This window comes from Canis aureus, chromosome 22, assembly GCF_053574225.1.
Source record: "Canis aureus isolate CA01 chromosome 22, VMU_Caureus_v.1.0, whole genome shotgun sequence".
In the NCBI taxonomy this organism is placed as follows: Eukaryota; Metazoa; Chordata; class Mammalia; order Carnivora; family Canidae; genus Canis; species Canis aureus.
In genome coordinates, this window is record NC_135632.1 from 15,540,423 (window position 1) to 15,554,580 (window position 14,158).

General features: G+C 51.4%; 1 protein-coding gene across 3 annotated transcripts in view; it reads right to left on the reverse strand.

Annotated features, from left to right (window-relative positions):
* Positions 1–348: 348 nt before the first annotated feature.
* SPSB4 (splA/ryanodine receptor domain and SOCS box containing 4) overlaps positions 349–14,158 on the reverse strand; it is an 80,281-nt gene continuing 66,471 nt past the window's right edge. For all 3 annotated transcript variants that reach the window (XM_077864931.1, XM_077864932.1, XM_077864934.1), the window contains one exon: positions 349–1,748. In XM_077864931.1, coding sequence (XP_077721057.1) covers positions 1,621–1,748 — 128 coding nt within the window. In that variant the 3' untranslated portion in view covers positions 349–1,620. The remainder of the gene's footprint in view (positions 1,749–14,158) is intronic.

Here is a 14,158-nt window from a genome sequence, read left to right on the forward strand (position 1 = left end):
TGGGGTCTGGTTTGAGATTGTTATCCCATAGGGTTCACCCTGCGGACGCCCCCTGCAGAGCCACCCCTTGGGCACCCTCACCCTGGCACCAGGAGGTCAGCCTGTGTTTCCACCACCATGACTAGCTTTGTGCGGAGCCAGGACCCAGGCACATTCGTTCACCCAGGGCAGGGCAGGCCTTTGTAAAATGAGCCGGGTTTGGGCTCACGTGGCAACAAGACCGAAGAGGCGAGAAGGGCCTGGAGAGGGGTCCGCATCCCCGCCTTCTGCGCGCCTGGGGTCACCAGCTAGGCTGATGCAAGACACCCGCCCGCCCTCCCCACACAGCATCTAATAAACAGCCGGAGGACTGAACGACAAACTTTATTAGAAACGCTCCTCATTCATCAGTCAAATTCACATTAAGGTGGGGGGAGGCAGTGCCGTCTGGGGCTCTGGAATCCCACTGCTGTGGCAATTTCCAGTTAAAAATGGGTCTGGGCAGAGAGCTTCAGGAACACACGAGAGATGCCCAACGGTGGCTGCAGCGGCAGCAGCAGCAGCGTCCCCGGGAGGGGGCCAGGCTCAGGGCAGGCAGAGAAGGGGCCGCCCGCGTCCACCCTCCCGGTTACAGGGCTGCCCCTGGGGCCCCCAGCTGATAAATAAACAGCACATCACACACACACTTGAAACAGAAACAAACTTGTACATGTCTCCTAAAGTGAAAAAATAATTCGCTCCGATAAAGCTTTGCGGCAGCCAGGCACCTCCAGAACAGACGGCTGCCTAGAGACCCTCCCAGCACCCCAGGAAGGCCCCCCAGCCTGAGGACATCATCCACTTGGGCGGCACAGTGCCCCAAATTCCCCCTTTAGCACCTTTGGACTAAGTACTGCCCTCACCACGTTCCTCTTTTACAATGCAGCGTGACTTAAGATACTACTACTACTACTACTAAGGATACTCTCTGTCCCTGGGGTGAGTTAGACTCAGCTTCCCTGAATAGAGGTGCTGCCTGGGGGAGCCCGAGAGCTGCGGGTCAGCGGGGGGGACAGAGGGTGCTGAAGGGGAGAGTAAACAATGTTCAGAGAGGTAAGCTGCAAGGGGTCCAAACACTGCGTTGTCCACTTGCCAATGCTGCAGTTGGGCATCCCTGGGGAATAGCCTTGCAAAGGGGCACAGAGTCCTAAAGTGTCGAGGGGTGGGGGCCCGGGGGGGCACCCGCATCAAGCTGCTTTCGTCATTCATTATTCAGAGGCAATTTTCTCCCCGAGCCGGCCAGCTTCCCCGGCCCTGTCTGCACCAGGGCACGCAATAGAAGTGCCTCCTGCCCAGATGTTCTATTCATTCTCTCCAAGAAGGAGACAGGCTCTCTGAGCAATACTGGTGCCTGCTGGGTCTCGGTGGGCGGGCGGGATGTCGGCTGGGCGCAGGCTCCGGGCTCATCACGGCCACCAAGGAGGTGCCTGACTTACCAAGGCCGCAAATACTGTTGGCAAGAGATGTTTCGTTCTCCAGGTTGGGAAAGGCGTCCTGGTCCTTTCAAAGAACTGTGTGTCCTGGTGCTCCTTCCTGAAGGTACTGCGTGACCACGAATGACAGGCCCTGCTGGCTGTGGGTACCCACTGCTGCTCCGCAGCCTCACTGGTACTGCAGATAGTTTTTGAGAGACTGAGGCAGGGGCAGGGCGCCGATGTCCTGTAGGCGCTGGCGGCCCAGGGCCAAGCGGATGGATCTCCGGCACAGGTCCATCAGCGGCAGGGGCTCGGCTGCAACGAGAGGGGCGAGTGGATTAGTCTTGCTGGTGCCCTCCACACCTACTTGCCCCTGCCTACCCTCTGCCCACTGGTGGCACCCCTGCTCCTCTGAGCTGACCTTCAGGGCCTGGGGGGCTCTTCCTCCAAGAAGCCTCTGGTTATATTAGCTGGGGGCTTAAAGCAGTGTTTTTTTTAGACTGGTTAGGCTAAAGAATCATGAAATCAATTTATTGGATGGTGACCAGCAATGGAAGGAAGGAAGGAAGGAAGGAAGGAAGGAAGGAAGGAAGGAAGGAAAAAAGAAAGAAAAAAAAGAGAGGGAAAGAAAGAAAGAAAGAGAAAGAAGAAAGAAAGAAAGAAAGAAAGAAAGAAAGAAAGAAAGAAAGAAAGAAAGAAAGAAAGGGAAAATGGAGAGCAATGAACAGAGCACGGGTGAGTATCACTCCGTGAAAGCTTTGTCTCTGATGTAAGGAAGTGTTCAGTATGTCTCAGTGGAAAAAATACTTCTCGCTGCAGGTCAAGATAAAAATGAAAGCCTCTGACCTGGGAAGGGATCTGCAGTGGGCTTTCTCTTAGAAGCTGGCTGGGCTTGGGGAGGCTGTTTGAAATTCCTGTGAACCCTCAAACTTCTCCTGTAGTATCTTTTGATGATCGGCAGAGGGATACATTTTCTTCTACTATCCAGTTGTGAAAAAATTTATGAATTAAAATCCATAAGCCATAGAATCTCTGGATGTAGCACCAGGTTTAGTTTTGCTGTCGACATGTTTATTAAGCCCTTACTCTCTTCCAGGCCTTCTGATTGGATCCCGAGATGAGATGCAGAGATAACTAAGCCAAGACCAGAGGCATCCCTTGAAGTATTCTCTCTCTAACTGGTGAATCATTGTAATAAGGTATAATATACATGATAATTCCTAAATGCACACGGGACAGAAACTGGGCAGTTTCTGTGGAAGGATTGGTTAAAAGCTTCAAAGAGAGGATAATTGAATGAGGGTTTGAAGGGTGAATAGGAGTTTGATGTGATGTTAGGGAAGGGCATGTTCTAGGCCAAGAGAACAGGTGAAGGCAAAGAGGCATAGGACAGGACAGGCTGGGAGGCCTGGAGGGAGAGGAGGGGTGCTGGTCTGCTGGATCAAGAATGAAGATCGTGGTGGTTACACATCTCATATGGCTTGTACATGTTCCCCAAGAATACAGGAATGTCCTAGAAACCTGAAGCTGCATCTTCACACTTACTTTTTGGTAACAGAACAAGTGAGGGTTTAAAAGCATTCTATAGGGCAGCCCAGGGTGCTCAGGGGTTTAGCCCCGCCTTCAGCCCAGGGCATGATCCTGGAGACCCCGGATCGAGTCCGACGTCGGGCTCCCTGCATGGAATCTGCTTCTCCCTCTGCCTGTGTCTCTGCCTCTGCCTGTGTCTCTGCCTCTGTGTGCGTGTGTGTCTCATGAATAAATACATAAAATCTTAAAAAAAATAAATAAAAGCATTCTATAATGTACTAAGATGCAATCAAACCATAGGTAGTAAATACTAACATGAGAGTTGTCACAGGAATAATATCATAAGGAATGGGAAAGTGGTCAAGAGTATGTTTTATGGAGATTTTCATTTATTGGAGCTCAGGGTTAATATGGAGAGCCATTACAACTAAAGCAGGGCTTGGCTGGTGCCTGGAGGTCACGTACCAGAGCGTATCCAGCTCTCCTTCTCTGGAGGTGAGGCTGTGTGGAGTATTGTGGCTTTAGACACTCTCGCCTCCATATCCTCTTTGACCCTCATACAAACCCTCACAGTTTGGATGAGGCTTAGGGAGGACTGGGCATCCTGTTTTATAGGCCTAGAGAGCAGATCACTCACCGCCAGGCACATGGCCGCACACCTTGCCTAGGCCAACACTTGACACCCCTCTTGAGGTTCCCCCAGCTACACCCCTGTACCCAGCTCTCTTTCTCCCTGTCCCCGGCCTGGTTCTGATTCAAGCTTTGCACTGCTCCCCAAAGCATGCCTCTGTGAGCAGCCCCCTCCCAAACCCAAATCCTCCTGCCTAATTGTAATTACTTTTCAATTTTTACTTATTTATATATTTTTAAATTTGAGTACTGGGATCCCTGGGTGGCGCAGCGGTTTAGCGCCTGCTTTTGGCCGAGGGCGCGATCCTGGAGACCCGGGATCGAATCCCACGTCAGGCTCCCGGTGCATGGAGCCTGCTTCTCCCTCTGCCTATGTCGCTGCCTCTCTCTCTCTCTCTCTCTCTCTGTGTGTGACTATCATAAATAAATAAAAATCTAATAAATAAATAAATAAATAAAACCCGTTAATTAAAAAAAAATAAAATAAATTTGAGTACTGCTGACACACAATGTTACGTTCGTTTCTGGCTCATTGTAGTTAATGTATATTGAAGACTTTTTATGGGGGCGCCTGGGTGGCTCAGGCAGTTAAGCGTCTGACTTCGGCTCAGGTCATGATCCCAGGGTCCTGGGATCGAGTCCTGCAGCAGGTTCTGTACTCAGCCAGGGAATCTGCTTATCCCTCCCCTGCTTGTACTCATTCTGTCTCTCTCAAACAAATAAAATCTCTAAAAAAAAAAAAAAAGAAGAAGAAGAAGAAGACTTAGCATGTGGTCAGGTGCTGTCCTAAGCTCTTTATTTGCAGCTGTTCACATGCATGTATGTATCAAACTCATATCACAACAGCCCTCCGGGGTAGGATTATTATTATGACTATTACTATTATCCCCATTTTGAAGAGGAGGGAACTGAACCCAAGGACACACAGCTGGTGAGTGCCACAAGGTGCTGGTCCCCACTTGTGGCATGTTGGTGGAACACAGGTGGGCACCGTACACAAGGTGTACTGACTGGAAGTGGGCTCTCCCTCTGCTTACACAAATGTGGCAGGGGTTTTCAACACTGTTCACTTAACAATGAATGGTCACAGGGAAACTGCAGACCTCTTACAGGACGTGACCCTGACTTACCTGTCTTAGGACCTACAGCCCTCAGTCTGCACCCATCACAGGCAGGTGGCCCAGAAATTGCCTGTTAAAAGAACGAGCTGATGTTCTGCTTCGGGGCATGTCTTCTATAGATGTGTCAAGCAATTGGAATAAATTAATCTTACCTGGCAGCATTTCCATCTTAGCTGCCCACGCACCTGTAGGTCCCCTGAGAAAAGGGCAGGTTTTGATCATCAGGAGGCTTGTGGTGAGGATTCAGTGACAGCTAGAAAGTGTGACACACTTAGCACCGTGACCAGCACGTAGTGGGTGTTCACTGTACACCACTTCTAGCTATCCCCTTCCCATCCGGGCATTTGTTCGGTTGCCCTTTATGAGGCTGAGCCTGGGGAGGGCTGGTAACGAGGTGCGGTCTGGCTGGGAGACCAACAGTTCCTTCTCTGAGTGAGAGGAGATGGGCTTGCACTTGGCGTCAGGAAAATTTTGAGCTGATAATCACTGCCAGAGCGGGAGAGCTTTCTTCAATATTTTAAAGCCCTAGGCACACATTAGGTCCTCAGTGCCCCCAAATGCTAAAACCCAATTCCCCATGTGTTCCCTGCCCCATTAGGGGCTGGGGAGAAGGGAAGAACTGTTTATCATTATTCCTCTGCAGTCACAGAAATCAATCCAGAGCCCAACTCTAAAGGAAGTGAGAAAGGGGTGCGGGTGCTGGAGTTCAGGGCACGTCTTTGCTCTGCGTGATATAAATCCTCTCTCTTCGGTTCGGAGGGCCCTTTAAACTGACAGCTGCACAGCAATGCCAAGGTGCACAGAGCAAGTCGTCGCTGCAGCTGTGGAATTTCCAAAGCTCCAGGGATGCCCAGTGTCGGCTGGGCCCACCCCTGACTCCTCTTTTCTGACTCCCCTTGGCTTTGGAACCCTTCTTAGAACTGCCAGATGCTGAGGCTTAGAAATGATCGACCAGGTGGGAAGAGAAACACAGAATCTTTCAGCACAGGAGCCATTTTCTGAGATGTTTTCCAACTAAAACAAAAATTGAGAAAGGAATCCTTGTTCCCAAAAGTGGATATCCAAGTGGCCAGTAAGTATATGAAAAAGTGTTTAATTTTATGAATCATCAGAGGAGTGCAAATTAATGTCATAATGTGACTGTCCTACATGCCCACCAGAACGGCCAAAATGGAAACAAGACAATAGCAAGTGCAGACAGGGATGTGATGCTACTGGAACTCTCCTGATGCAGAGAGCGTGCAAATTGGCACAGGCCCCCCGGAAACCTGCCGCTGAACCTGGCCTGCGGCTTCACTCCTGGTGCACACAAGGGGGCCACATGCACGTACACGAATGCTCACAGAAGTATTATTTGTAAAAGCCCCAATCTGGAAACAACACTTCTGTCCACCAACAGTGGACGGTAAACATAAATTGTGTATCTTCGCATAGTAAAACACCGATCAGCCATGAAAAGGAAGGACCCACAATTACGGGCAAACACATGGATGAATCACAAACATAATTTTGAGTGAAGGGAAAGTATAGTTTGTGTGACTTCACTTATAAAGTTCCAAAAACAGGATGACGAAGTTAGGGCGGTGTTGCTACTGGGCAGGAGGAAGCTCCTGGACGGGGGTGTGTGTGTGTGTGTGTGTGTGTGTGTGTGTGTGTGTGTGTGTGTGTGTGTAGGTGTTACTCTGCTCTTTGAGTTCTGGCGTACAGGTGTGTTCAGTTTGTAAAAACCCTCAAGCTTAGTCACCTGAGATTTGAGTACTTTCTGCCTATTTATACTTCAAAAACACATTTACATTAATAAAAATAAAAAGTCCAGGACTGGGATCCCTGGGTGGCTCAGAGGTTTGGCGCCTGCCTTTGGCCCAGGGTGTGATCCTGGAGACCCGGGATCGAGTCCCACGTCGGGCTCCCTGCATGGAGCCTGCTTCTCCCTCTGCCTGTGTCTCTGCCTCTCTCTTTCTCTCTCTCTGTACGTGACTATCATAAAAAAAAAAAAAAAAGTCACTGGCTGAGTTAGGAGGGTCTCCACTCCCTGGTGGGTGGGTGTGGATACAACACGAGTCAGGCATCTTCCCCCAACCCCGATGGGGTAAAGTGGGGAAAAGAGGCTGGCTTGGAACTTATGCTCCTGCTCCCATCACCAGTGAGCCAGAGAGTTGGCTCAGCTTCCTGGGGCCACATTTTTCCGCCCTGAGAAGTGGGGACAGCAACGCCTCCACCACGTGTTGTGATGATGGTATGACAAACATGCTCCTTGCCTGAGAGGCATTCTCTCTACAGTAGGTCTTATGTCAGGCCTGCAGCCCAAGAGGTACCTTTAAAAATAGTAATGATTTACTTATTGTGGTTCTAAAAATGCCTCAGTGCATCGTCCTAATTGACAACAACACTGTGCTCTTGATGAAGATTTATTGGAGCTGGGGCTGAATGTCTGGTTCCATGCTAAAAATATCACAAGGCAATCATCTGCAAGGTTCTACAGTGACCTGAATTTTCCATAATTCTCCACCACGAACTCCCTGTACAAGCCCATGTACACCATGGAACTTCTCAGGGACTCTGTTTTGCCATCAATAAAATGGGGGAAGTTAGATCATCTGGCTTAGACAGTCTATGTCTGTGATGGAAATGTGAATGGTGGAGATTTCACACAGGGACTGGTGGCTGAAGCAGCTTTCCTGGGCCCTTTGACATCTCCTCTGCCTGCGGCGGGAGATATTAAGACATGAGTCACTACACTCTACTCCACCTCCATACTCTACTTTATATTTTGAAGAAAGATCAACATTTTAAGGTCCATTGGTGAAATTCTTTTGCAACAGTTTTAGACAATGGTCAGCAGATGGGGGAAGGTTTGAGTGACAGGCCTGAAATCTGGATTCTAGTAGACCTGGGTACCTAGGTTTTCAGGAAAAGAAAGGAGAAGACATGCATATGGACAAGTGCACACACGTTCTGTGTGCCATACACTGTGCTAATCACTTATCCATAGACTGTGGTTTTGGTGTCGGAAGACTCAGAGAATGGCCTGCATGCCTCTGGGCCTTCCCTCATGCTGCTCCTTCAGCTGGAAGACCAGCTGCACCACCTTCCAGAAGCTTGCCTCCTTTATAGGAACCAAGCCAAGTGTCACCTCCTCCCCAGTGACTTGGGTCCTTGCCCTCTGCATCTTCATCTGTCAGGTGTCACTCCACTTAGTTAATCACACAAACAGACAAATATATCATTACCCACTCACTTCCAAAATATATAGCATCCGTGGACCCAATTGGCCCTGTCATGGTCAAGAGCGACCTCAGCTCACATCTAGAAAGCATTTAGAATCTGGATGCTTCTCTGTTTCCCCAGCAAGAAGGGTTGTGACTGCAGCTGGGACATGAGCAGTGTTTTCTGATGAACTCTGTGCCAACAAGCGTCACTGGCACAGATGGGCTCCACAGCGCAGGCCCACATTTTTCCCTGGGATAGTGAGTGAGCAAGTCCCTTTATGCGCATAAGAGTGCTGCACAGCAGAATGGTCCTAAATAATGCATGGCCTTCCCTGGCAACACTGCAGAGTGAGGACGTGGGAAACCTCCAAAGGGGAGGACCCAGAACAAAGAGTGCTAGAAAATGCCACCCGAACTGCGTGGGACTGGGCTTAAGGGGCAGCCGGCAGCCTGGGCCACATGTTTATACCTGTCCTGTCCCAGCCGTGTCTCTCCAAAAGGGTAGAAGAGATGTGCACGTGTGTGCATGCATGTGTTTAAAGGACCTGACAACAGTCCTGGAAAGCAAGAAAGACAGTCAGCAGCCTAGATGTTTGGGTAAATTCTGGGAAGACGTAGGCAGGTGGGGCAGGATGGGGGAAAAATCAAGCAGAGAACTGGCAGTCCTGTGTGCCAGGGGTGGATGTGGCTCTCACCAAGGGAGCCCTAGAGAGAGAAGCCCCCAGGCTCCAGCAACAAAGGGCCGACCGGGCCTGGAGCAAACACTGGGGTAACCCCTTGGAGAACCCTAAACTCGGCCTGGGGGGCAGCTGAAGTCTGGGCTTGCTGTCTGCGGGAGGTAGACACCTCTGAGGAAGCTCCTGGCCGGCGCTGCGGCTGAAGAGAGATGCCCAGAGGAGCACGAGCCAAGCCTTCTCCACCGCAGAGGGCACAGTGGCCGGTGGGAAGGTGCTTCTATCCGGATGGAGTCCCTTGGGCATGGCCCACCCACCGGTCCCCGCCCAGTACCCTGCGGGAAGGTGGGCCCAGCACAGAGGCCTCACTAGAAGACCCCGCGGCACCCCTGGGGCACAGGGGAACTGCACTGCAGGGCAAAGAGCAACCCCATTTCAGACTCTAGAGAAGAGCCTCTGCCCACCCAGTCTGAACATTACACGGGGATGTACTCCAGCAATGAAGAAGGAACCCAAGTAACAGGACGCCACGAGCTTCCAGGAAAAGAGGAGAGGACGTGAAGGAGGGTAGAGTGATGGACGTGAAGAGCCGTTAGATCTCCTGTCTATGACCATCGGTCCTCTCAAGTGCCATGCCCCTATCATGCTCTGTGCCCCTCACCTCTGACCCCAGCCTGCAGCGAGTCTCCCACCGTGCTCCCTGGAACCGCAGCTGTACACACAGAAAGTTGCACCCTTGACTTCTCTGAAAGGCCCCCCAGCTTCCTCCCCCAGACTCCACTGCCCTCAGCCTTCCCTGGGGGCCGTCTGTGCCCTCAGGCCCAGGAGGTAGGGCAGGATTTTTTGCTCCTTCTTGCCACATTCGCTTTGCACCTGCCATCTGCTTGTGAGAAGTCTCTGGGGCTCATACTGCTTGGCTCGGATCCTTGTTGCTGTCATCTACTGACTCTGACCCCTTGTTTGTCAGGGCTCTGGCCTGGCCTCCCAGGTCCCCACTGCACCCGCATCTGCGGCCCCCCAACCCCTGATGGAAGCTTCCACGGGCACAACCTCTCATCATCCAGGCTCCTGGCTCTGGACTGCCTCGTGCTCAGAACATGCTCTTCCACCCCGCTGCCTACCCCTGGGCCATGCCATGGAGCTTGGCCACATCTCTAAATGCCCATCCCAGCACCCCAGTCTCTGACCACTCGATCAACCATCTCCACTGTGGCTGTCATTTCCTCTCAGAGAAAACTCTAGGCCACAGGACACTCTCGTTTTGGCCCCAACCCATCAGGATTCCTTTCCTTCACCTTCCTCCTCACCCAGCTGAATGATTCACCATCCCCAGAGACAAAGGGTATGGAGGCCGGCGAGATGGGTAGCTGGTGAGTGGCTGCAGGCAGAGAATGCACCAGAAGAGGGAGCTCAGTTCATCTCTGTTCAGTTCCACTTCAGGGTCTCCTCACCCCGACCCTGCCGTGCAGCTGGGTGCAAAGCAGCTGAGCAGCTGGCAGCCCTGGGCTCCAGCTGGCCTTGACCACCAGCTGGCAGAGTGGCTTCGCCTTCCTCCCTGGGGCCTCAGCCCCTACCAGTGTGGCAAGTGGTCTGGCAAGAAGGCTCTGAGTCCCTTCCACAGCTGAAGAGAAATCATATCTAATCCTTGCAGTGAAAGGACCCTAACTGAACCCAATCAAATTAGGCTTAAGTGTACATGTAAAAGGGAATAGTAAGGCCAGCAAAGCCTGTGAAATAAATGTTAGATGAGGCTTGGAGACCTAGGGCTGTGGTTCCCAAGCTGCTGGCAGAAGCCAGGTGGGCTTCCTGCGGGAGGTGGAGGTGAGCCAGGCCCAGAGGTGCTGGCTGGCCATACCTGCTGTATTATCAAAGGCAGGGCGGGCTGCTCAGAGGCATACTCAGGTTTACCAAGTGAGGCTGATTTTAGCCACAGGCTCACATGAGCAAGTGTCGAAGGAATGAAGAATCTGATGATCTGAATCCTTCATCTGAGGGCCTTCGATCCAATGGTGTTCTCTGTCCTCTTGGCCACGATCTCAGCAGAGCTGGGGCTGCCTGTCTGCTTACTTTCCGCTCTGCCCTGGTCCTGCCAAAGCCAGCGGGTGGGTGTTAGCTATTGCCCTCACCCAGCTGTAGGAAGAATGATTGGCTCTAGGCAGACACTGGAGGATGGGTGTGGGGAGGGGAGTGTGGGGGGGGAGGACTCAGGCCTCCCTGGGGATTTGTGGCCTCAGCTCCTGTTGGGCCTCCTCAGCCACGACAAAGCTCTTTGTGTTTAGGTTGGGGAGCACTGGGGCAAGTGATGGGAAGAAGTCCCATCACTTGCCCAGACTCAGAGCCTGGGGAGAAATCCTAGCTCAGCTTTTACCCTAGTACAAGGCTAAGGCTGGTCTCTATTGACAGCAAAGTTGAAATATCCCTGAACGATGAAGATATCTTCATTGGCCCATTCTGCAGATGGGGGAAACCAAAGCATGAGAGCATCAGTGTTTTAATCCAAGTCTTCTTAAGAAGGGCTTGGAGGGATACCAGAGTCCCAGTGTCACTTTGTGGACTTTTAGGATAAAGTCTTGTCCCTCTGGTGTGATGATGAATCACACATGCATGCATTCATCATACTTTTACTTACAAACTTGCTTTGCAAGACCTGAGTAGGTGGCTGGGCACACTGGGGCTCACGGGGCTACAGAGAAGAGACTGGAATAAATGGTGGCAGCCCAGACAGGCTTGTGTTTAATAGCAGGAATTGCATGGGGCATTGTGAGAGCCAGGAAGAGGTGCATCTAACCCAGCCTGGGGGTATCTGGGATGGCTTCCTGGAGAAGGCTGCAGGTAAGAGAAGTTTTAGAAGATGAATAAGAGCTCTACTGTTGAGTGAGGATGCTTATTGGCTCCCAAAGGTGGACCTCTTAGATGTGTTCAAAGAATATCATTATGTAACGTTGGGAAAAGATCAGTTTTCTCAAATGACAATTTGAGGGAACAATAATCAGTGGTTGAAGAAAATCTAGTCTGTTAGAATAAAAAGTGTCCTCACCTCACTGGGTATAGAGGCTGCACCCTGGATTTTAGCCAGTGTCCATGTGGGTGACCAGGCATGTCCCAGGGATGAAAGCACACTGTAAAATGGTATGTGCCTCACTCTTCTGATGAAAGCATTTCCAAAAAGGCACATAACCCCTTCCAGTTTCATGTCCGTGAATTCTGACCAGAATGATCAATATTGGTATTCCTGAAGCCTGAGACATTTTCATTTTGGAGGAGAACTAGAATGACTACGTACCTCAACTCAACAGGCACTTAGCACCTGCTATTACCTGAGTCAGGGACAGTGTCACTCCACCTTTACCCCAGGTCCAGTCTGGGACCCTAGTGAGCCATCCACAGACCAGCAGCGTCAGGTTCACCTGGGAGCCTGTTGGTAATGGGGGATCTCAAGCCCAGAACAACTGCATCAAAATCAGCCATTTCACCAGATCCCCAGTGATTCCAAAAGGTCTGCTCCATGGGTTTGCCCCAAATATATCCCAACACCCAGCAGAGAAACCAAATACTTATCCCGGCCCATCATCCTTACCACTGTGCTTCTCTGGTGGGTCCCTGTCCTGGGGGCCATGTCTTAGGCTCCTAAATTCTCCTCTGCCCTCCAATTGGCCCTAGCAGCAAGCCCTTCCATGCCTACCTTCTAAACATCTCTGATCCACCCTGACTTTCTATCTTCACCACCAGCCCTCTGACTCCACCATGAAAAGCAGCCTCCTGAGGGTCTCCCGGCCTCTGCCCTCTCCCCAGCCAGCACGGCTCCCCCACGGTGCTGGGTGAGACTTCCTCCTGCCTCCCAAATAGCCCTCCCCCGCAGAGGCCTCTGAGCGGTTCTCGTAGTTATGGTGACTCACCTGAGGAGTTTATGGGACAGCCCCTGTTGGAAATGCTCTGTCCCACTGCCAGATGTCATTGTCTAATTTTCAGTTTGGGGAATGTGGTTTCCCTACCCCTCAACCTGTGATGAATCCTGGACCACCCTGAATTGTTCTAGAATCATTTCTGCTGTTGGTGCTATCTTCACTCCTTAGTCTGTGGGCTCCCACAGGTAGGGACCGGCTCTTGTCCTTGCCACCCAGCCCTTATGGCTCTGCTCTGGACACCACAGGCACTTGGTCTGTGGGAATGACCAGGCCGGTGTCTGGAAGAGAGGACGCAGCTGCAATAAGCCTCATCTTTACAAAGGAAACTGCAGCCCAGTTCTTTTGGTACAAGGAATGAAAAAAAAAAAAAAAAAAGGTAGCCCTTTTACTTTGCCCTAAGCCAGCTGAAGAACCCTCCAGCAAGGTCCCCACAGGCAGACAGAATTAGTAACACACTGCGCCAGTTCCTCAGTCTGGTAGAGGGATGTTCCTGACTCAGCTGAAAAATTTCCCAGAAAATCTGACTGTTTTCAACTTGGAGCTCGCCCTGGGGAGCTGCACGATGGCTGGACATCCTGGCTTTGGCTGAGGACAGCCCCTGGTCATGCGGGGAGAGCCTTGGGGAGGTGGTGGGGGTGAGGGCGAGGCCTCTGGCTGTTATCCACCCTGCACCATGGATCATCCCAATGTCCCCAGAAGTTTTCTCTGCTACTGCAGTCCTGAGAACAACCTGGCTGCCCCTACAGATACTGGAAAAAACACATCCTACAGGGGGGCGACCACAGAAGGGAACAGAATGGTCCTTCTGGGACAGCTGGTGGATGCCCCATCTGGGACAGTGTTGGGGTCCTCAGGGATGGATCCCTCTCCTCATGATGCATCCCCTTGTAAAGAAGAATAAGGAGCGTGGGTACAGCAGCACTTCCCGACCAGATGGCAAGACTTACCTAAAGCCATAGCAGTGAATACAGTGTGGTATTGGAACAAACTAGAAAGTTCAAGAACAACTATAAATAAGTCATTGTTTAGACATATGTCTCTAAGTGAAAAATCCATAAGGAACAATATGCATAAAATTCAGAGAAGGGAAGGTTGGCAGGGATGAACAGGGATGGAGACGGAGGTGCCCAACTGCAGATGCTCCGGTCCTTGGCTCAGGGGATGGATTCACGGCAGCATTAAGGTATAAAGAAGTAAATACCTAAATAAGCATGTTAGAATGAAAGGGGCTTTGCATGGGAGCAATGATGGTGTATTACAAGTAAGGATCACGTTTAATCCAATTCTGTGTATCAGAGGTTCCGTTAAGAGCCAAAAAAGAGAGAGCAAAAGTGAGAGAGAGAAGTCACGGATCGGCCTCTCTCTGGCCAGAGGCTTGGCCAGAAGACGAGTTACACTTGAACGCGAGCTGATGAGTGATAATGGAGTCACTCTTGCCTGCCGAGAACTCAGCAGCGCTTGGGGGAAGGCACAGCTGGAAGGACAGACGGCCCAGGCCTGGAGCCGACTTCTGGCTCTAAGTGGCCAGCTGCTTCCTCTGTGGAAGGGGACGATGCCTGCCTCGGGGCGTGGGGGGCACAGGGTGTGAGGCGAGGGGCACAGGCTCAGGCCCTGGTGTAGCTGGGCGATCACGCGTGACAGCTCCTCTTGTTTCTC